This window comes from Nerophis lumbriciformis, linkage group LG14 (assembly GCF_033978685.3).
Source record: "Nerophis lumbriciformis linkage group LG14, RoL_Nlum_v2.1, whole genome shotgun sequence".
NCBI classification, from domain to species: domain Eukaryota; kingdom Metazoa; phylum Chordata; class Actinopteri; order Syngnathiformes; family Syngnathidae; genus Nerophis; species Nerophis lumbriciformis.
In genome coordinates this window covers 45309253-45335305 of record NC_084561.2, presented here as the reverse complement: position 1 = coordinate 45335305, position 26053 = coordinate 45309253, and the positions used below count along the sequence as shown (strand labels likewise).

The window sequence follows — 26053 nt, the reverse complement described above, 5'->3', positions numbered from 1 at the left end:
CGGGGTCCCCCGGGAGGAGCTGGACGAAGTGGCTGGGGAGAGGGAAGTCTGGGCTTCCCTGCTTAGGCTGCTGCCCCCGCGACCCGACCTCGGATAAGCGGAAGAAGATGGATGGATGGATGGGTTTCATTTATGAACTTTTCTGTTCATTCAAAACATTCCTGGTTTTGTTAATCCCACTCAGATAAAAGTTTGTTTTGCTCCTCCTTCTTCTCACATTCCCCAAAAGCAGATATAAACTCTCGAAGATTCCTTTTTCCGCTTTCTTCTTACTTTCTATAATCGTTCACTTCACGTAAACCGGGCGTTTTTTTTGGACTCTCAAATAAATACTTACACTGAACCACTTTAGCGTTCTATCCGAGTTTCTTTGCGGAACAGGAAGAAACAACATTAAAATAAAATCATGCAAACTCGGTCACATCCTTTAATGGAACTTGCGAGTCGAGCCACTTCGCCGTTTGACTCGCTTTTTTTTAATAGGGCGCTAAAAAAATGCAGAAGAAGCTGAAAGTGAGAGCGTCAATGGAGTCTGAAGTGGAACTAACGCCGGCGTTTAGTCTGCAAAGGAGGAAGATTTGGCTGCTTTAATGGCGGCCTGCAAGAATCCAAACAGCAATCATGATGAGAGCTTCTGAGAGACAGCTTGAGGGCGACGACTTAGTACTTAAGACTTGGATGCCAATCTATTTCATTCAAGTCTTCTCTCATGACTTGTGAGCCGCGATGTTAATAGATGCAGAATGCAGACCGACTGCAACTTTCCCCTTCATGCGCTTTGTGGCCTGGAAAATACAGTACAGTGTTTCCCACAGAACAGGCATCTATTTGTGGTGGTGTGGTCGGGGGTTGGCGGCGGCAGCGCCGATGACCAAGAAGAACGCGGAGTTGGAATATAATTGCAACATTTTATGTACATATTTATATACAGATTTGAACAATTAGTGATTCACTGAAATATATTTATTAATTGTGGTTCTTACAAAAAAATATATCTTATAAAATATAAAAGCTAAAATGCCCCTTTAATTAGTGAATACTAAATAATTTAACTTTAGCCTACTACTACAACCATATTATTTACCAGCAACATGAAGTGAAACAGAGGCAGAGGTGTCCTGCCACAGTCAGTCAACCTCCTCCTCCTCCTCCTGCTGCTGCTGAACAGGTCGTACCTGTGGTCCGGACTGTAGGCCTACCTCCTCTCCAAAGTCCAGCCCTTTTCGGCCGTTGAAAATATTTTTCTATACTCATCTGTGTGAAGGAGTGAACATCCAACATTAGAATTTATTACTAACGAGCAGAATAGCTCTATGTACAGTGCCGTCTAACCAGCAGCTCAACACATGCAGGGTTCAACGTTAAGGTTTTTTTCTACTTGCCCGACTTCTCAAATCTACTTGCCCCAATATTTTTACTTGTCCTGCCTAGGTTTTTTTCTGGCTGTGTAGTGCCCATGGCTTATATCTTACTACAATTCTTCTCGTTGACTATTTACAACACTACAAAGTATTTATAATTATTATTATCTATAATTACATTTAAATGTCATTGCATACATGTCAAATTAAATGCTATTTCACATTATTTGACCAGTAGCAGTTACACCCATCTGAACAGGTCAGCCACCTGTTTAAAGCCCGATCACAGTTGAAATCTTGAAATGAAGGGCCTTTAATGGCCAAAACATTAACCTGGACAACATTTTAACAGCTGGTTGGCTCAGATTTGATTCTTTTCATTGCATTCACATGCTGCAGTGGACAGTGGACAATTTAGCTTAAGTCCATGTGTGTTTATTGACAACAGGGCTATAACCTGGACACGTTAGCTCGTCGGTGAAACGCTCGGTGAAATCGCGGATTAACGTTAAATATATGACGAGCCGCGAGCGATGCAGCTATAACCTATCTACCTATAACACCTGTAAAAATGAAGCAATGCTACCACGCTAGCAAGCGTTAGCTAGCCGGCTATGAGCCACCAAGCTGCTAACTATCGCCAAAAGGCACCATTTAAGTTGTTTTCCCCATGGCATCCTGGATCAAGGCTTTCATCAGCTTTTGGACGTTTGAGGTAGAAACGTAGGAAGCGCCATCATTATGAAAAGTAGCCGGCGAGTATTTTGATCCCGTCCGTCCATCCGTCCATCCGTCCCTCGTCTTCTTCTTCTTCTTCTTCTGTGCTATTGGCAGAGTTACAATGCATAGTAGGCTACCGCCACCTACTGCACCGGAGGTGTAACTACAAGCAACATTCACAGACAGAGTCCCATTGCTTTTATGAGCGGTCGAGCGAGTCAAAAGCCGAAAAATCCATTTGTGGCGGACGTAATTCTTTCGTGGCGGGCCGCCACAAATAAATGAATGTGTGGGAAACACTGCAGTAATCTTCCACCAAATGGGAAAACATGTCATTTTGTAGACTAGCAGATACTACATTGTTTCACTTGGAAACAATAAACATTTAAAGAATATTTCTGTGTAAATAACTCATTTCACAACGTATATATCTGCGAATTATAGTCCGGGGCGACTAATATAGGGGGAAAAAATATTTTAAAATTGTGTGGGTGCGGCTCATGTACGGGTGCGCTTTGTAGTCTGGAACATGGATTAATAGATGCAGATTGCAGACCGACTGCAACTTTCTCCTTCATGTACAAAGGCCCTTTGTAGCCTGGAAAATACAGTAATCTTCCACCAAATGGGAAAACATGTTATTTTGTAGACTAGCAGATACTACATTGTTTCACTTGGAAACAACGAAGATATGTAAATAAACATTTAAAGAATATTTCTGTGTAAATAACTCATTTCACAACGTATATATATCTGCGAATTATAGTCCGGTGCGACTAATATATGGGGAAAAAAATATTTTAAAATTGTGTGGGTGCGGCTCATGTACGGGTGCGCTTTGTAGTCTGGAACATGGATTAATAGATGCAGAATGCAGACGGACTGCAACTTTCTCCTTCATGTACCGGGGCGCTTTGTGGCCTGGAAAATACAGTAATCTTCCACCAAATGGGAAAACATGTTATTTTGTAGACTAGCAGATACTACATTGTTTCACTTGGAAACAATGAAGGTATGTAAATAAACATTTAAAGAATATTTCTGTGTAAATAACTCATTTCACAACATATATATATCTGCGAATCATAGTCCGGTGAGACTAATACATGGGGAAAACAATATTTTAAAATTGTGTGGGTGCGGCTCATGTACGGGTGCGCTTTGTAGTCTGGAACATGGATTTATAGATGCAGATTGCAGACCGACTGCAACTTTCTCCTTCATGTACAAAGGCGCTTTGTAGCCTGGAAAATACAGTAATCTTCCACCAAATGGGAAAACATGTTATTTTGTAGACTAGCAGATACTACATTGTTTCACTTGGAAACAATGAAGGTATGTAAATAAACATTTAAAGAATATTTCTGTGTAAATAACTCATTTCACAACGTATATATATATCTGCGAATTATAGTCCGGTGCGACTAATATATGGGGAAAAAAATATTTTAAAATTGTGTGGGTGCGGCTCATGTACGGGTGTGCTTTGTAGTCTGGAACATGGATTAATAGATGCAGATTGCAGACCGACTGCAACTTTCTCCTTCATGTACCGGGGCGCTTTGTGGCCTGGAAAATACAGTAATCTTCCACCAAATGGGAAAACATGTTATTTTGTAGACTAACAGATACTACATTGTTTCACTTGGAAACAATTAAGGTAGGTAAATAAACATTTAAAGAATATTTCTGTGTAAATAACTCATTTCACAACGTATATACATCTGCGAATTATAGTCCGGTGCGACTAATATATGGGGAAAAAATATTTTAAAATTGTGTGGGTGTGGCTGATGTACGGGTGCGCTTTGTAGTCTGGAAAATGGATTAATAGATGCAGATTGCAGACCGACTGCAACTTTCTCCTTCATGTACAAAGGCGCTTTGTGGCCTGGAAAATACGGTAATCTTCCACCAAATGGGAAAACATGTTATTTTGTAGACTAGCAGATACTACATTGTTTCACTTGGAAACAATGAAGGTATGTAAATAAACATTTAAAGAATATTTCTGTGTAAATAACTCATTTCACAACGTATATATATCTGCGAATTATAGTCCGGTGAGACTAATATATGGGGAAGAAAAACATTTTAAAATTGTGTGGGTGCGGCTCATGTACGGGTGCGCTTTGTAGTCTGGAACATGGATTAACAGATGCAGATTGCTGACCGACTGCAACTTTCTCCTTCATGTACAAAGGCGTTTTGTGGCCTGGAAAATACAGTAATCTTCCACCAAATGGGAAAACATGTTATTTTGTAGACTAGCAGATACTACATTGCTTCACTTAGAAACAACGAAGGTATGTAAATAAAAATTTAAAGAATATTTCTGTGTAAATAACTCATTTCACAACGTATATATATCTGCGAATTATAGTCCGGTGCGACTAATATATGGGGTAAAAAATATTTTAAAATTGTGTGGGTGCGGCTCATGTACGGGTGCGCTTTGTAGTCTGGAACATGGATTAACAGATGCAGAATGCAGACCGACTGCAACGTTCCCCTTCATCTACCGGGGCGCTTTGTGGCCTGAAAAATACGGTAATCTTCCACCAAATGGGAAAACATGTCATTTTGTAGACTAACAGATACTACATTGTTTCACTTGGAAACAATGAAGTATAAATAAACATTTAAAACATATTTCTGTATAAATAACTCATTTCACAACGTATATATCTGCAAATCATAGTCCGGTGCGACTAATATATGGGGAAAAAATATTTTAAAATTGTGTGGGTGCGGCTCATGTACGGGTGCACTTTGTAGTCTGGAGCATGGATTAATAGATGCAGAATGCAGACCGACTGCAACTTTCTCCTTCATGTACTGGTGCGCTTTGTGGCCTGAAAAATACGGTAATCTTCCACCAAATGGGAAAACATGTTATTTTGTAGACTAGCAGATACTACATTGTTTCACTTGGAAACAATGAAGGTATGTAAATAAACATTTAAAGAAAATTTCTGTGTAAATAACTCATTTCACAACGTATATATATATCTGCGAATTATAGTCCGGTGTGACTAATATATGGGGAAAAAAATATTTTAAAAATGTGTGGGTGCGGCTCATGTACGGGTGCGCTTTGTAGTCTGGAACATGGATTAATAGATGCAGATTGCAGACCGACTGCAACATTCTCCTTCATGTACTGGGGCGCTTTGTGGTCTGGAAAATACAGTAATCTTCCACCAAATGGGAAAACATGTTATTTTGTAGACTAACAGATACTACATTGTTTCACTTGGAAACAATGAAGGTATGTAAATAAACATTTAAAGAAAATTTCTGTGTAAATAACTCATTTCACAACGTATATATATCTGCGAATTACAGTCCGGTGTGACTAATATATGGGGAAAAAAATATTTTAAAATTGTGTGGGTGCGGCTCATGTACGGGTGCGCTTTGTAGTCTGGAACATGGATTAATAGATGCAGATTGCAGACCGACTGCAACGTTCTCCTTCATGTACCGGGGCGCTTTGTGGCCTGGAAAATACAGTAATCTTCCACCAAATGGGAAAACATGTCATTTTGTAGACTAGCAGATACTACATTGTTTCACTTGGAAACAACGAAGATATGTAAATAAACATTTAAAGAATATTTCTGTGTAAATAACTCATTTCACAACGTATATACATCTGCTAATTATAGTCCGGTGGGACTAATATATGGGGAAAAAAATATTTTAAAATTGTGTGGGTGCGGCTCATGTACGGGTGCGCTTTGTAGTCTGGAACATGGATTAATAGATGCAGAATGCAGACCAACTGCAACTTTCTCCTTCATGTACCGGGGCGCTTTGTGGCCTGGAAAATACGGTAATCTTCCACCAAATGGGAAAACATGTCATTTTGTAGACTAACAGATACTACATTGTTTCATTTGGAAACAATGAAGGTATGTAAATAAACATTTAAAGAATATTTCTGTGTAAATAACTCATTTCACAACGTATATATATCTGCGAATTATAGTCCGGTGAGACTAATATATGGGGAAAAAAATATTTTAAAATTGTGTGGGTGCGGCTCATGTACGGGTGCGCTTTGTAGTCTGGAACATGGATTAATAGATGCAGAATGCAGACCGACTGCAACTTTCTCCTTCATGTACCGGGGCGCTTTGTGGCCTGGAAAATACAGTAATCTTCCACCAAATGGGAAAACATGTCATTTTGTAGACTAGCAGATACTACATTGTTTCACTTGGAAACAATTAAGGTAGGTAAATAAACATTTACATAATCATTCTGTGTAAATAACTCAGTTTACAACATATTTATCTGCGACTTATAGTCCGATGCAACTAATAGATAGAAAACATTTTTCTTGCAAAATTTCGTGGGTGCGGCTTATATGCTTTGTAGTCTGGAAAATACGGTAATCCTCCACCAAATGGGAAAACATGTCATTTTGTAGACTAGCAGATACTACATTGTTTCACTTGGAAACAATGAAGGTAGGTAAATAAACATTTAAAGAATATTTCTGTGTAAATAACTCATTTCACAACGTATATATGTCTGCGAATTATAGTCCGGTGCGACTAATATATGGGGAAAAAATATTTTAAAATTGTGTGGGTGCGGCTCATGTACGGGTGCACTTTGTAGTCTGGAACATGGATTAATAGATGCAGAATGCAGACCGACTGCAACTTTCTCCTTCATGTACCGGGGCGCTTTGTGGCCTGGAAAATACGGTAATCTTCCAACAAATGGGAAAACATGCTATTTTGTAGACTAGCAGATACTACATTGTTTCACTTGGAAACAATTAAAGTAGGTAAATAAACATTTAAAGAATATTTCTGTGTAAATAACTCATTTCACAACGTATATATATCTGCGAATTATAGTCCGGTGAGACTAATATATGGGGAAAAAAATATTTTAAAATTTTGTGGGTGCGGCTCATGTACGGGTGCGCTTTGTAGTCTGGAACATGGATTAATAGATGCAGATTGCAGACCGACTGCAACTTTCTCCTTCATGTACCGGGGCGCTTTGTGGCCTGGAAAATACGGTAATCTTCCACCAAATGGGAAAACATGTCATTTTGTAGACTAGCAGATACTACATTGTTTCACTTGGAAACAATGAAGGTATGTAAATAAACATCTACAGAATATTTCTGTGTAAATAACTCATTTCACAACGTATATATGTCTGCGAATTATAGTCCGGTGCGACTAATATATGGGGAAAAAAATATTTTAAAATTGTGTGGGTGCGGCTCATGTACGGGTGCGCTTTGTAGTCTGGAACATGGATTAATAGATGCAGATTGCAGACCGACTGCAACTTTCTCCTTCATGTACCGGGGCGCTTTGTGGCCTGGAAAATACAGTAATCTTCCACCAAATGGGAAAACATGTTATTTTGTAGACTAGCAGATACTACATTGTTTCACTTGGAAACAATTAAGGTATGTAAATAAACATTTAAAGAATATTTCTGTGTAAATAACTCATTTCACAACGTATATATATCTGCAAATTATAGTCCGGTGAGACTAATATATGGGGGAAAAAAATATTTTAAAATTGTGTGGGTGCGGCTCATGTACGGGTGCGCTTTGTAGTCTGGAACATGGATTAATAGATGCAGAATGCAGACCGACTGCAACTTTCTCCTTCATGTACAAAGGCGCTTTGTAGCCTGGAAAATACAGTAATCTTCCACCAAATGGGAAAACATGTTATTTTGTAGACTAACAGATACTACATTGTTTCACTTGGAAACAATGAAGGTACGTAAATAAACATTTAAAGAATATTTCTGTGTAAATAACTCATTTCACAACGTATATATATCTGGGAATTAGAGTCCGGTGCGACTAATATATGGGAAAAAAAATATTTTAAAATTTTGTGGGTGCGGCTCATGTACGGGTGCGCTTTGTAGTCTGGAACATGGATTAATAGATGCAGAATGCAGACCGACTGCAACTTTCTCCTTCATGTACCGGGGCGCTTTGTGGCCTGGAAAATACGGTAATCTTCCACCAAATGGGAAAACATGTTATTTTGTAGACTAGCAGATACTACATTGTTTCACTTGGAAACAACGAAGGTATGTAAATAAACATTTAAAGAATATTTCTGTGTAAATAACTCATTTCACAACGTATATACATCTGCGAATTATAGTCCGGTGCGACTAATATATGGGGAAAAAAATATTTTAAAATTGTGTGGGTGCGGCTCATGTACGGGTGCACTTTGTAGTCTGGAACATGGATTAATAGATGCAGAATGCAGACCGACTGCAACTTTCTCCTTCATGTACCGGGGCGCTTTGTGGCCTGGAAAATACGGTAATCTTCCAACAAATGGGAAAACATGCTATTTTGTAGACTAGCAGATACTACATTGTTTCACTTGGAAACAATTAAGGTAGGTAAATAAACATTTACATAATAATTATGTGTAAATAACACATTTTACAACATATTTATCTGCAACTTATAGTCCGATGCAACTAATAGATGGAAAACATTTTTCTTGCAAAATTTCGTGGGTGCGGCTTATATGCTTTGTAGTCTGGAAAATACAGTAATCTTCCACCAAATGGGAAAACATGTTATTTTGTAGACTAGCAGATACTACATTGTTTCACTTGGAAACAATGAAGGTAGGTAAATAAACATTTAAAGAATATTTCTGTGTATATAACTCATTTCACAACGTATATACATCTGCGAATTATAGTCCGGTGCGACTAATATATGGGGAAAAAAATATTTTAAAATTGTGTGGGTGCGGCTCATGTACGGGTGCGCTTTGTAGTCTGGAACATGGATTAATAGATGCAGATTGCAGACCGACTGCAACTTTCTCCTTCATGTACCGGGGCGCTTTGTGGCCTGGAAAATACAGTAATCTTCCACCAAATGGGAAAACATGTTATTTTGTAGACTAACAGATACTACATTGTTTCACTTGGAAACAATTAAGGTATGTAAATAAACATTTAAAGAATATTTCTGTGTAAATAACTAATTTCACAACGTATATATATATCTGCGAATTATAGTCCGGTGCGACTAATATATAGGGAAAAAAATATTTTAAAATTGTGTGGGTGCGGCTCATGTACGGGTGCGCTTTGTAGTCTGGAACATGGATTAATAGATGCAGATTGCAGACCGACTGCAACTTTCTCCTTCATGTACCGGGGCGCTTTGTGGCCTGAAAAATACGGTAATCTTCCACCAAATGGGAAAACATGTCATTTTGTAGACTAGCAGATACTACATTGTTTCACTTGGAAACAATGAAGGTATGTAAATAAACATTTAAAGAATATTTCTGTGTAAATAACTCATTTCACAACATATATATATCTGCGAATCATAGTCCGGTGAGACTAATACATGGGGAAAACAATATTTTAAAATTGTGTGGGTGCGGCTCATGTACGGGTGCGCTTTGTTGTCTGGAACATGGATTAAAGGATGCAGAATGCAGACCGACTGCAACTTTCTCCTTCATGTACCGGGGCGCTTTGTGGCCTGGAAAATACAGTAATCTTCCACCAAATGGGAAAACATGTTATTTTGTAGACTAGCAGATACTACATTGTTTCACTTGGAAACAATTAAGGTAGGTAAATAAACATTTAAAGAATATTTCTGTGTATATAACTCATTTCACAACGTATATATCTGCGAATTATAGTCCGGTGCTACTAATATATGGGGAAAAAAATATTTTAAAATTGTGTGGGTGCGGCTCATGTACGGGTGCGCTTTGTAGTCTGGAACATGGATTAATAGATGCAGATTGCAGACCGACTGCAACTTTCTCCTTCATGTACCGGGGCGCTTTGTGGCCTGGAAAATACAGTAATCTTCCACCAAATGGGAAAACATGTTATTTTGTAGACTAGCAGATACTACATTGTTTCACTTGGAAACAATTAAGGTAGGTAAATAAACATTTAAAGAATATTTCTGTGTATATAACTCATTTCACAACGTATATATCTGCGAATTATAGTCCGGTGCGACTAATATATGGGGAAAAAAATATTTTAAAATTGTGTGGGTGCGGCTCATGTACGGGTGCGCTTTGTAGTCTGGAACATGGATTAATAGATGCAGATTGCAGACCGACTGCAACTTTCTCCTTCATGTACCGGGGCGCTTTGTGGCCTGGAAAATACAGTAATCTTCCACCAAATGGGAAAACATGTCATTTTGTAGACTAGCAGATACTACATTGTTTCACTTGGAAACAACGAAGGTACGTAAATAAACATTTAAAGAACATTTCTGTGTAAATAACTCATTTCACAACGTATATATATATCTGCGAATTATAGTCCGGTGCGACTAATATATGGGGGAAAAAATATTTTAAAATTGTGTGGGTGTGGCTCATGTACGGGTGTGCTTTGTAGTCTGGAACATGGATTAATAGATGCAAATTGCAGACGGACTGTAACTTTCTCCTTCATGTACCGGGGCGCTTTGTGGCCTGGAAAATACAGTAATCTTCCACCAAATGGGAAAACATGTTATTTTGTAGACTAACAGATACTACATTGTTTCACTTGAAAACAATGAAGGTATGTAAATAAACATTTAAAGAATATTTCTGTGTAAATAACTCATTTCACAACGTATATATATCTGCGAATTACAGTCCGGTGTGACTAATATATGGGGAAAAAAATATTTTAAAATTGTGTGGGTGCGGCTCATGTACGGGTGCGCTTTGTAGTCTGGAACATGGATTAATAGATGCAGAATGCAGACCGACTGCAACTTTCCCCTTCATGTACCGGGGCGCTTTGTAGCCTGGAAAATACAGTAATCTTCCACCAAATGGGAAAACATGTCATTTTGTAGACTAACAGATACTACATTGTTTCACTTGGAAACAATTAAGGTAGGTAAATAAACATTTACATAATAATTCTGTGTAAATAACACATTTCACAACATATTTATCTGCGACTTATAGTCCGATGCAACTAATAGATGGAAAACATTTTTCTTGCAAAATTTCGTGGGTGCGGCTTATATGCTTTGTAGTCTGGAAAATACGGTAATCTTCCACCAAATGGGAAAACATGTTATTTTGTAGACTAGCAGATACTACATTGTTTCACTTGGAAACAACGAAGGTATGTAAATAAACATTTAAAGAATATTTCTGTGTAAATAACTCATTTCACAACGTATATATATCTGCGAATTATAGTCCAGTGAGACTAATATATGGGGGAAAAATATTTTAAAATTGTGTGGGTGCGGCTCATGTACGGGTGCGCTTTGTAGTCTGGAACATGGATTAATAGATGCAGAATGCAGACTGACTGCAACTTTCCCCTTCATGTACCGGGGCGCTTTGTGGCCTGGAAAATACGGTAATCTTCCACCAAATGGGAAAACATGTTATTTTGTAGACTAGCAGATACTACATTGTTTCACTTGGAAACAATGAAGGTAGGTAAATAAACATTTAAAGAATATTTCTGTGTAAATAACTCATTTCACAACGTATATATATCTGCTAATTATAGTCCGGTGCGACTAATATATGGGGAAAAAAATATTTTAAAATTGTGTGGGTGCGGCTCATGTACGGGTGCGCTTTGTAGTCTGGAACATGGATTAATAGATGCAGAATGCAGACGGACTGCAACTTTCCCCTTCATGTACCGGGGCGCTTTGTGGCCTGGAAAATACGGTAATCTTCCACCAAATGGGAAAACATGTTATTTTGTAGACTAACAGATACTACATTGTTTCACTTGGAAACAATGAAGGTACGTAAATAAACATTTAAAGAATATTTCTGTGTAAATAACTCATTTCACAACGTATATATATCTGCGAATTATAGTCCGGTGCGACTAATATATGGGGGAAAAAATATTTTAAAATTGTGTGGGTGCGGCTCATGCAATAAATACTTTTCAAATGAATGAATAATCGTGTTATTAATCATGTTATTAATCATGTTATTAATCGTGTTATTAATCGTGTTATTAATGATTTTCCATAATTGTGCTGCGCTCCACGTGTGCGTCCATAAAAATACACAATAAAACAACATTCTGTGGATGTGAAGTTCCGCACTTCATGAAGTCTGCATTTTATCGTTTTGTATTAGTCGCACTCATTAAACGATTAATCGAAGCAACAGACTTCAAAGCTTTTTCTAATGAAATGAATGGATTTAATTGATCTGTCAGACGGTGTCAGCCTCGTGGAACTTAAATGAATTCACATTTGGAGTCAAACGGACGACTCGACATCTCCAACACTAATTCCTCACATCAGGAAGTCAAACGGCGGCCTATAGCGTTACGGGGCGTTGCCATGGCGACGTGATGGAGCTTATGTTTCAATTCATTGCTCGTGATTTTAATTAGTGGCCTTAATCTGCAATTAGCCCCGAGGTTAACGACACTGTTTTGCTCCCCGAAAATGAGATGTTTTGAAAGTGGGGAGAAAGTGTTACATGCAAGACAATATAAATATACATATAAATATAAATATAAATATAAATATTAATATAAATATAAATATAAATATAAATATAAAATAAACATGATTCATGCAGACTGCATTTGAATGAACCACTGCTGCTAGCATAACACATTTAGCCACATTTAGCCGTTTATCGCCAACTCACGATTCGACTACTATTACGATTCAGGAGCTACGATTCAATTAAAAATTGTATATTGATTCTATTACGAGGAACTACAATTCGATTAAAAATCGATTATATGTTCAACTACTATTACAATTCAGTAGCTATGATTCGATTAAAAATCGATTATTGATTCGACGACGATTACGATTCAGGAGCTACGAATCAATTAAGAATCGATAATCGATTCGACTACAACTACAATTCAGGAGCTACGAATCAATTAAGAATCGATAATCGATTCGACTACAATTACAATTCAGGAGTTACGATTCGGTAAAAATTGGTTATTGATTCTATTATGATTCAGGAGCTACGATTCGATTAAAAATCGTTTATTGATTCGATTATGATTCAGGAGCTATGATTCGATTTCAAATGGATTATTGATTCGATTACGATTCAGGAACTACAATTCGAGTAAAAATCGATGATATGTTCGACTACTATTACAATTCAGGAGCTATGATTCGATTAAAAATTGATTATTGATTCGACGACGATTACGATTCAGGAGCTACGAATCAATAATCGATTCGACTACAATTACGATTCAGGAGTTACGATTCGGTTAAAAATTGGTTATTGATTCTATTATGATTCAGGAGCTACGATTCAATTAAAAATTGATTATTGATTCTATTACGAGGAACTACAATTCAATTAAAAATCGATTATATGTTCAACTACTATTACAATTCAGTAGCTATGATTCGATTAAAAATCGATTATTGATTCGACGACGATTGCGATTCAGGAGCTACGAATCAATTAAGAATCAATAATCGATTCGACTACAATTACGATTCAGGAGTTACGATTCAGTTAAAAATTGGTTATTGATTCTATTATGATTCAGGAGCTACGATTCGATTAAAAATCGTTTATTGATTCCATTATGATTCAGGAGCTATGATTCGATTTCAAATGGATTATTGATTGGATTACGATTCAGCAACTACAATTCGATTAAAAATTGAAAATATGTTCAACTACTATTACAATTCAGTAGCCATGATTCAATTAAAAATCGATTATTGATTCGACGACGATTACGATTCAGGAGCCACAAATCAATTAAGAATCAATAATGGATTCGACTACAATTACGATTCAGGAGTTACGATTCGGTTAAAAATTGGTTATTGATGCTATTATGATTCAGGAGCTACGATTCGATTAAAAATTGATTATTGATTCTATTACGAGGAACTACAATTCGATTAAAAATCGATTATATGTGTCAAGACTTGGACTATGGCTTGGTTTGTTCTCCCGAGGTGCAAGCGAATTGGACTGGATATGACTTGAAGGTAAATACATTTTTAATAATAACACTCAAAAGAACAAAAGGCGCGCTCAAGGCGGATGTACAAACTTGACTAATGAAAACAAAAAAACTTGCACGGGGGCAAAAAACTAGGAACAACAAAAAAAACACTAACTGTGGCAATGATAAACTTGTACTTGGCATGGACATGAAGTGCGCAGAGGTGGACAGAGTGTGACAGGGGGCATGAATGCGGGGATGTCGTCAAGACGAACAACAGAAAATGAATGAATTTAAATACTATGGACATGATTAGTGAAAGCAGGTGCGTGACTCAAAACGTGAAACAGGTGCGTGACATGACAGGTTAAAACTAATGGTTGCTATGGTGACAAACAAGAGTGCACAATGAGTTCAAACGTGGAACAGGTGAAACTAATGGGTAATCATGCAAACAAGACAAGGGAGTGAAAAGCCAGAAACTAAACAAAACATGACTTAATACAAAACATGATTACACAGACATGATAATCGATTCGACTACAATTACAATTCAGGAGCTACAATTCGATTATAAATCGATTATTGATTTGAGTGCTATTCAGTAGCTACGATTCAATTAAAAATCGTTTATTGATTTGATTATGATTCAGGAGCTATGATTCGATTTCAAATGGATTATTGATTGGATTACAATTCAGGAACTACAATTCGATTAAAAATCGATGATATGTTCAACTACTATTACAATTCAGGAGCTATGATTCGATTAAAAATCGATTATTGATTCGACGACGATTACGATTCAGGAGCTACGAATCAATTAAGAATCAATAATCGATTCGACTACAATTACGATTCAGGAGTTACAATTCGGTTAAAAATTGGTTATTGATTCTATTATGATTCAGGAGCTACGACTCAATTACAAATGTATTATTGATTCTATTACGAGGAACTACAATTCGATTAAAAATCGATTATATGTTTAACGACTATTACAATTCAGGAGCTATGATTCCATTAAAAATCGATTATTGATTCGACAACGATTACGATTCAGCAGCTACGAATCAATTAAGAATCGATAATCGATTCGACTACAATTACAATTCAGGAGCTACAATTCAATTATAAATCGATTATTGATTCGAGTGCTATTCAGTAGCTACGATTCAATTAAAGATCGTTTATTGATTTGATTATGATTCAGGAGCTATGATTCGATTTCAAATGGATTATTGATTGGATTACAATTCAGGAACTACAATTCGATTAAAAATCGATAATATGTTCGACTACTATTACAATTCAGTAGCTATGATTCGATTAAAATTCGATTATTGATTCGACGACGATTATGATTCAAGAGCTATGAATCAATTAAGAATCAATAATCGATTCGACTACAATTACGATTCAGGAGTTACGATTCGGTTAAAAATTGGTTATTGATTCTATTATGATTCAGGAGCTACGACTCAATTAAAAATTGATTATTGATTCTATTACGAGGAACTACAATTCAATTAAAAATCGATTATATGTTCAACTACTATTACAATTCAGTAGCTATGATTCGATTAAAAATTGATTATTGATTCGACGACGATTACGATTCAGGAGCTACGAATCAATAATCGATTCGACTACAATTACGATTCAGGAGTTACGATTCGGTTAAAAATTGGTTATTGACTCTATTATGATTCAGGAGCTACGATTCAATTAAAAATTGATTATTGATTCTATTACGAGGAACTACAATTCAATTAAAAATCGATTATATGTTCAACTACTATTACAATTCAGTAGCTATGTTTCGATTAAAAATCGATTATTGATTCGACGACGATTGCGATTCAGGAGCTACGAATCAAATAAGAATCAATAATCGATTCGACTACAATTACGATTCAGGAGTTACGATTCGGTTAAAATTGGTTATTGATTCGATTATGATTCAGGAGCTATGATTCGATTTCAAATGGATTATTGATTGGATTACGATTCAGGAACTACAATTCGATTAAAAATCGATAATATGTTCGACTACTATTACAATTCAGTAGCTATGATTCGATTAAAAATCGATTATTGATTCGACGACGATTATGATTCAAGAGCTACGAATCAATTAAGAATCAATAATCGATTCGACTACAATTACGATTCAGGAGTTACGATTCGGTTAAAAATTGATTATTGATTCTATTACGAGGAACTACAATTCGATTAAAAATCGATTATATGTTTAACAACTATTACAATTCAGGAGCTATGATTCGATTAAAAATCCATTATTGATTCGGCGACGATTACAATTCAAGAGCTACGAATCAATTAAGAATCGATAATCGATTCGACTACAATTACAATTCAGGAGCTACAATTCGATTATAAATCGATCATTGATTCGAGTGCTATTCAGTAGCTACGATTCAATTAAAAATCGTTTATTGATTCGATTATGATTCAGGAGCTATGATTCGATTTCAAATGGATTATTGATTGGATTACGATTCAGGAACTACAATTCGATTAAAAATCGATAATATGTTCGACTACTATTACAATTCAGTAGCTATGATTCGATTAAAAATCGATTATTGATTCGACGACGATTATGATTCAAGAGCTACGAATCAATTAAGAATCAATTATCGATTCGACTACAATTACGATTCAGGAGTTACGATTCGGTTAAAAATTGGTTATTGATGCTATTATGATTCAGGAGCTACGATTCGATTAAAAATTGATTATTGATTCTATTACGAGGAACTACAATTCGATTAAAAATCGATTATATGTGTCAAGACTTGGACTATGGCTTGGTTTGTTCTCCCGAGGTGCAAGTGAATTGGACTGGATATGACTTGAAGGTAAATACATTTTTAATAATAACACTCAAAAGAACAAAAGACGCGCTCAAGGCGGATGTACAAACTTGACTAATGAAAACAAAAAAAACTTGCACGGGGGCAAAAAACTAGGAACAACAAAAAAACACTAACTGTGGCAATGATAAACAAACTTACTTGGCATGGACATGAAGTGCGCAGAGGTGGACAGAGTGTGACAGGGGGCATGAATGCGGGGATGTCGTCAGGACGAACAACAGAAAATGAATGAATTTAAAAACTATGGACATGATTAGTGAAAGCAGGTGCGTGACTCAAAACGTGAAACAGGTGCGTGACGTGACAGGTTAAAACTAATGGTTGCTATGGTGACAAACAAGAGTGCACAATGAGTTCAAACGTGGAACAGGTGAAACTAATAGGTAATCATGCAAACAAGACAAGGGAGTGAAAAGCCAGAAACTAAACAAAACATGACTTAATACAAAACATGATTACACAGACATGATAATCGATTCGACTACAATTACAATTCAGGAGCTACAATTCGATTATAAATCGATTATTGATTTGAGTGCTATTCAGTAGCTACGATTCAATTAAAAATTGTTTATTGATTTGATTATGATTCAGGAGCTATGATTCGATTTCAAATGGATTATTGATTGGATTACGATTCAGGAACTACAATTCGATTAAAAATCGATAATATGTTCGACTACTATTACAATTCAGTAGCTATGATTAGATTAAAAATCGATTATTGATTCGACGACGATTACGATTCAAGAGCTACGAATCAATTAAGAATCAATAATCAATTCGACTACAATTACGATTCAGGAGTTACGATTCGGTTAAAAATTGGTTATTGATTCTATTACGATTCAGGAGCTACGATTCAACTAAAAATTGATTATTGATTCTATTACGAGGAACTACAATTCGATTAAAAATCGATTATGTGTTCCACTACTATTACAATTCAGGAGCTATGATTCGATTAAAAATCGATTATTGATTTGACGACGATTACGACACCAGCAGATGACATGGCACCCCAAACCATCACCCAGCCATGCAAATTTTGCATTTCCTTTGGAAATCGAGGTCCCAGAGTCTGGAGGAAGACAGGAGAGGCACAGGATCCACGTTGCCTGAAGTCTAGTGTAAAGTTTCCACCATCAGTGATGGTTTGGGGTGCCATGTCATCTGCTGGTGTCGGTCCACTCTGTTTCCTGAGATCCAGGGTCAACGCAGCCATCTACCAGCAAGTTTTAGAGCACTTCATGCTTCCTGCTGCTGACCTGCTCTATGGAGATGGAGATTTCAAGTTCCAACAGGACTTGGCGCCTGCACACAGCGCAACATCTACCCGTGCCTGGTTTACGGACCATGGTATTTCTGTTCTAAATTGGCCCGCCAACTCCCCTGACCTTAGCCCCATAGAAAATCTGTGGGGTATTGTGAAAAGGAAGATGCAGAATGCCAGACCCAAAAACGCAGAAGAGTTGAAGGCCACTATCAGAGCAACCTGGGCTCTCATAACACCTGAGCAGTGCCAGAAACTCATCGACTCCATGCCACGCCGCATTAACGCAGTAATTGAGGCAAAAGGAGCTCCAACCAAGTATTGAGTATTGTACATGCTCATATTTTTCATTTTCATACTTTTCAGTTGGCCAACATTTCTAAAAATCCCTTTTTTGTATTAGCCTTAAGTAATATTCTAATTTTGTGACACACGGAATTTTGGATTTTCATTTGTTGCCACTTCAAATCATCAAAATTAAATGAAATAAACATTTGAATGCATCAGTCTGTGTGCAATGAATAAATATAATGTACAAGTTACACCTTTTGAATGCAATTACTGAAATAAATCAAGTTTTTCAAAATATTCTAATTTACTGGCTTTTACCTGTATATATATATATATATATATATAAATATATATATGTGCCCCCCCCCCTGTCAAAAAGTCTGGACCCCCCTGATTTATTTTATGGAGGAATGTAGTTAATCCCAATCTTATCAACAAAGTATTGATTCTGAATGGAATCGTTCCTCCCAAGAATGGAATGGTGAGTTGCCCAAAGACTCCAATATTTGAAGTGACTTCCCCTCACCTTTATTCTCTGTGAGCTGCATGACAAACGCACAGAAGGAAAGAAGGTCTGAACAATTTCCCACCGTGTCAGAAATCAATAACAGGAAGGAGAATTGGTGTGTGACAGGAGCGCCGTGACCATCTGTCAGCAGCTGATAACTGGCGGGGAAACACTTCCTTAACCCTTGAGCAATGACAGAGTGCTCTTGCTCATCACTTCACTCATCTTCTATGCAGGCCACACACTTTTACTTTGAAAAGGCTTAGATGACCACCTGACTTTTTCAAAGAATGTCACTCTGGCCTCTTTAGTGTAGCATTATGTTGCTAGCGTGAACATTCCACCCTTCAAAATAAAGTCACATGGAGCTAAAACACAAAATAACAATAAACTTATGTAATAATAAACTTGCACACCCAGGATCATCAAAATAATGTGCAGAATATATGCTGAATATTTAAAAACTCACAAAACTGTGAATAATAGAAGCAACTAAGGTCATTAAAAGGGATTTATCAAGACTGAAATTGTTCTGCAGCCGCTGTTTTACATCTATATTTAGTACGTGCAAACTGGCAGTGGCGCAACAATAACTGTGAGAAATTAGGCGAACAAAAAACATAAAACTATTAGACTATTCAGCAATATCATTTTATAATATTACAATATTTAGATGACTTAATGGGCTGTTTTTTTTTTTTTTTTCATGGCGTTCGTTTTTTTTCCATTAAGGACATAATTTATTATAAATTATCTCCTTTATAGGAAAGAAGAAAAAAAAACCTCTTGCAATATGCATTTTCTTGCGTTTGGATCATTCCAGATGCTGGAGAGTCGGTGTGCTAAAAATAGAAGAAAAGAAAAAAAATAAAATAAAATAAAACATGTCTCGATAGTGATTCTACATTGCAGAAAAGCTGTTGAATATTGCGAAACCCCACAGGTAGGAGCGTGAAAACATGACTGTGATGGGAAATGAGTGTTTCCATGGGCACCGATGAGTAGCAATACACACAAAAACCTCAAAACTGCACAACTTTTGCACTCGTTATGAATTGCGCACACAGTTTTAGTGTGTTACACACTAAAACTGCACACCGTGTAGTTTGCACACGCTGTTTAGCACGTGCTATTTGGGTCTTGGCAGATCCTGCCCGCAGTCTTGGTAGATCACCCACCAATAGTACAACTTTTACCAAGAGTTGTTTGTAAAATGACCAGATCAGAGGCTAAAGATGCGAAAAACCAAGTCAAAGTTCATCACTATATGCTAATTTATTCTCACTTAACGTTAGGTCTAATTGACCTCGTTAATGATTAATACGAGTTTCAGAACTCGCTGAGGGGCCAATTGACAAACCCAAAGTGGTCCCCGGCCCGCACTTTGGACACCTGTGGTGGTGAAATGATTTACTTTTTTTTTTTTTACAATTATTCCTGCAAAGCAAGCAAAGAATCTTAATTAGCTCCCAGGTGATGACTCGCTCGTTTCCTCGGACCAAAGTGAGCTCCTTCACAAGAGATGCATGCAGAATGAAGAGCAGGAGCACTCGAGAAGGGGAAGGAAAGGAAGTCATCCGCCTCACCCTGGTCAGTTTTCAGGAGAAGTCCGCCATGGTCGCTGATTGTCACCACTCCTCGTTAGCGCCTCCTTCCTCAGACCAATTAGCTGACTCCTCGTTAGCGTCTCCTTCCTCAGACCAATTAACTGCATCGAGGAAGAGAGCTCGGAACATTCAGACCTTCCCTTGGCGCAAAAAGGGAATTCTCGCAGTAAATGTTAAGATATTTTAAACGGGTGGTGCCCAAACTACAGCCCAACAGTCCACAATTGTCCCAGGTTTTAAAAAAGAATAACAATTGTGTTATTCTTTCTTCTGTTCTGTCAAGTTGTCAGACAAACACACACACACACACACACACATGCAACTATATGGACCAATGATTGCATGGCCGAGTACAGAGGAGCCAGGTGAGTAAAGACTATCACATCTGCACCAGGAGCTCATCAGACCATGACCACCAGGACGCTGACACAAAAGCGTTCCTACAAGCACGGCCGATAACCCCCGAGGGAGATGACCCATCTGAGGAACGTTGGAAAACAAAAATAATTAAACTTGTAAAATAGTAAGAACCATGAGTAGAGAGAAAGGATAAAATACAAGTAAGACATATGAAGATGAATAGAAAATAAATAAATAAATATATATATATATATATATATATATATATATATATATATATATATATATATATATATATATATATATATATATATATATATATATATAATTTCACACATCAAAGCATGATTGTAACAATCCACATTTTGTGCTATTAATGTGTGAAACTGCTATCTCAACATAGAAGTGTAGATCCTCTCGTCTAAATGCAAGTGCTCCTAAAGCAGGAATACAAATACTGTATATCTGGCAAGATGTCAATGCACTGCAGGTGTTTTGTTTTTATTCTTTTAAAAAAACGTGTTTATGTCCTTTTTGTGCTGAGCTGTTTCAAAAAGCATAATGTTGAAAAAAAGTTTCATTAAAGCAAAATAATTATCCAGTCATGGTATTAAAAACTTAATAACGATGTCTAGGGTACACTTATCAATGACGATAAAGTATATCTTTAACTATGAACAATGCGATTATTGCCCTAATATATATATATATATATATATATATATATATATATATATATATATATATATATATATATATATATATATATATATATATATATATATATATATATATATATATAATATTACTGCCTGCACCACTTTCCAGCAGTCAAAACAAACTCTGCGATTAACCTTCATTTATTTATGACAAGGTTAAAACATTGTCATGTGGCGATATGAATGTTATTTACTTGTACCAAATGTAAAGTACACAATATCAGAAACATTTATTCATGTAGAAAAAGTATCACCAAACATCTTCGACAATCAAAGCATGATCGTAACAATCCATATTTTGTGTTATAAATGCATGAAACTGCTATCACAACATAAAATTGTAGCTCCTCTCCTCTAAATGCAAGTGCTCCTAAAGCAGGAATACAAATGCTCTATATCTGGCAAGACGCCACCTAACGTCTTTGACAATCAAATCCACACTTTGTGTTATTAATGCGTGAAACTGCTACCCCAAAGTAGAAGTGCAGCTCCTCTCCTCTAAATGCAAGTGCTCCTAAAGCAGGAATACAAATACTGTACATCTGGCAAGACGTCAACGAACTGCAGGTATTTTTTTTAATTCTTTTAAAAAGCGTGTTCATGTCCTTTTTGTGCTGAGCTGTTTCAAAAAGCATAACGTTGAAAAAACGTTTCATTAAAGCAAATTAATTATCCAGTCATGGTATTAAAAACTTAATAATGATCTGTCTAGGGTACAATTATTAATGACGATAAAGTATATCTTTCTGCGATTAATCACGATAAATTTTGAGTTAACTATGAACAATGCGATTATTGCCCTAATATATATATATATATATATATATATATATATATATATATATATATATATATATATATATATATATATATATATATATATATATGTATGTATGTACATATATAATATTACTGCCTGCACCACTTTCCAGCGGTCAAAACAAACTCTGCGATTAACCTTCATTTATTTATGACAAGGTCATGTCATGCGGCAATATGAATGTTATTTACTTGTACAAAATGTAAAGTACACACTATCGGAAACATGTATTCATGTAGAAAAAGTATCACCAAACATCTTTGACTATCAAAGCATGATCGTAACAATCCATAGTTTGTGTTATAAATGCGTGAAACTGCTATCACAACATAAAATTGTAGCTCCTCTCCTCTAAATGCAAGTGCTCCTAAAGCAGGAATACAAATGCTCTATATCTGGCAAGACGCCACCTAACGTCTTTGACAATCAAATCCACATTTTGTGTTATTAATGCATGAAACTTCTACCCCAAAGTAGAAATATAACTCCTCTCCTCTAAATGCAAGTGCTCCTAAAGCAGGAATACAAATACTGTATATCTGGCAAGACGTCAACGAACTGCAGGTATTTTTTTTTTATTCTTTTAAAAAGTGTGTTTATGTTCTTTTTGTGCTGAGCTGTTTCAAAAAGCATAACGTTGAAAAAATGTTTCATTAAAGCAAATTAATTATCCAGTCATGGTTTTAAAAACTTAATAAGGATCTGTCGATATGAATGTTATTAACTTGTACAACATGTAAAGTACACACTATATGTAGAAAAAGTATCACCAAAAATCTTTGACAATCAAAGCATGATCGTAACAATCCATATTTTGTGTTATAAATGTGTGAAACTGCTATCACAACATACAATTGTAGCTCCTCTCCTCCAAATGCAAGTGCTCCTAAAGCAGGAATACAAATGCTCTATATCTGGCAAGACGCCACCTAACGTCTTTGACAATCAAATCCACATGTTGTGTTATTAAAGCATGAAACTGCTACCCCAACGTAGAAGTACTTGTAGCTCCTCTCCTCTAAATGCAAGTGCTCCTAAAGCAGGAATACAAATGCTCTATATCTGGCAAGACGCCACCTAACGTCTTTGACAATCAAATCCACATGTTGTGTTATTAATGCATGAAACTGCTACCCCAACGTAGAAGTACTTGTAGCTCCTCTCCTCTAAATGCAAGTGTTCCTAAAGCAGGAATACAAATGCTCTATATCTGGCAAGACGCCACCTAACGTCTTTGACAATCAAATCCACATGTTGTGTTATTAAAGCATGAAACTGCTACCCCAACGTAGAAGTACTTGTAGCTCCCCTCCTCTAAATGCAAGTGCTCCTAAAGCAGGAATACAAATGCTCTATATCTGGCAAGACGCCACCTAACGTCTTTGACAATCAAATCCACATGTTGTGTTATTAATGCATGAAACTGCTACCCCAACGTAGAAGTACTTGTAGCTCCTCTCCTCTAAATGCAAGTGCTCCTAAAGCAGGAATACAAATGCTGTATATCTGGCAAGACACTAAAACCCTGCAAGCATTTTTTTTTTATTCTCGTTAAAAGTGCAAAAGTTTGGGGACACCTGTGTTAAGCTTCCCACTTCTTCTGCAGCAGCAGTTGCCAGGTGTGCTTCCAACAGGTGCGACAAGGCGTGTCTTTCCAAAGAGCAGCAAGCGTGCGGAGGCGTACTTACAGCTGACGGTGACTTTGACTGTCTTGGTGTCAGGAGAGGCGATGTCATTTAAGGCGCTGCACTCGTAGTCTCCGGCCTGGTCCCGGCTGATGCTGCTGATATTCAGATATTCACCGCTGTCGTACTTCCTGGCTGTGAAGAGAGAAGACGCTTAGTGCACGCCCACACACACACACACACACACACACACACACACACACACACACACACACACACACACACACACACACACACACACACACACACACATGCTTGCATTTGTCACTGTCACGTTCAAACACTGAGGACATCTATTAAACAAGACAAAAGGCAAGGAATCAAACAGAGACAGAATTCAATTTGGACTCAATATTGAGGAGAGACATGGCCACTGCACTCTCTGTACAGTCCTGCACCACGCTCTGACGAAGAAGGTTTTCGTCACCTCCTTTATTCAGATGTTCAATGTTCACGCACCAACACATGTCACAGCAGGAATGGGAGGTATTTAAAACAGTCATTGTTTTCGGTCGCTTTGAAGTCCAAGAAGAGGATTTCTCGGGCTTGGGCTCTTCCTGGATCCAGCTGGGGCAGGTGTTGGAGGACAATGGATAACCCCTCCCGTCTCCTGACCACAGTGACTTCAAGAGGGCAGCGGGTCGTAAATAGCGTTGACCTCGGTCACCAAACAGTTGGAAGAGAGTTTGTGAAATACTTCAGAGAGAGTTCGTTTAACACTTCAAAGAGAGTTCCTCTGGAAGTTGAGCAGATCCTGCCATCTGTCCGTGTTGAAATCACAGTGGAGTTTTACGAGCCTTCTTCCTCTTGTTAGGCCTCGAAAGACAGCATTCATAATGCAACGTTTCTTTTGTGATAACTTACAAACAATTATTCCAACAGTCACCTTCTTGAGACCTGTGAAAAATGCCTACCTCTTTAGAACCAGCCTTTCTAGATATATAAAGAAGTGTATTTACAACATGAATAATATATACATACTATGCAAATATAAAAAAAGCTTGTTGTGAAAAATGAGTTGGAATTTCACAAGAAAAAGGTCACAATTTCACAAGAAAATCTCAGAATGTGGGCGGTATTATAATAAAAGTCCTCATTTTACTCAACGCAAGTCAAAAGAAAAACTGAACATTTGTGCAATATTATGATAAAAGTTGGAATTTTACTCAATAGCAGTCGCAATTTTACAAGAAAAGCTAAACATTGTCAAGACTAGGACTTTGGCTTGGTTTGTTCTCCCGTGGTGCAAATGAACTGGACTGGTCAAGGCTTGAAGGTGCGTACATGATTTATTTTAAACTATCAAAAAAAGGAATAAACAAAAAGCGCGCACAGTGGCGGAGAATAAAACTAGACTTTAAACACAAAACTTGCACATTGGCAGAAACTATGAACAATTAAACAAAACACTAACTGTGGCTTAACAAACAAAAACTTACTTGGCATGGAACCGGCATGAAAAAAAGAGTAGCAAGGGTCATCAGGGTGTGGAGAGTGTGCAGGAGCATAAATGTGGTGATGTCGTCAGAACGAACGACAGAAAATGAATGAACTTAAATACTATGGACATGATTAGTGAAAGCAGGTGCGTGACTCAAAACGTGAAACAGGTGCGTGACGTGACAGGTGAAAACTAATGGTTGCTATGGTGACAAGAGTGCACAATGAGTCCAAACGTGGAACAGGTGCGTGACGTGACAGGTGAAACTAATGGTTGCTATGGTGACAAAACAAAACAAAAGTGCACAAAAAGTCCAAAATTTAAACCGAACATTACTAAAACAAAACATGATCACACAGACATGACAAACATTTTGGCAATTTTATGAAAAGAGTCATAATTTT

The 26053-nt window shown here is 37.0% G+C and overlaps 1 protein-coding gene across 1 annotated transcript in view; it reads right to left on the bottom strand.

The window, feature by feature from the left end:
- negr1 (neuronal growth regulator 1) overlaps positions 1-26053 on the bottom strand; it is a 385111-nt gene that overhangs the window by 144932 nt on the left and 214126 nt on the right. The window contains exon 4 of the mRNA XM_061975472.2: positions 24212-24343. Coding sequence (XP_061831456.1) covers positions 24212-24343 — 132 coding nt within the window. The remainder of the gene's footprint in view (positions 1-24211; positions 24344-26053) is intronic.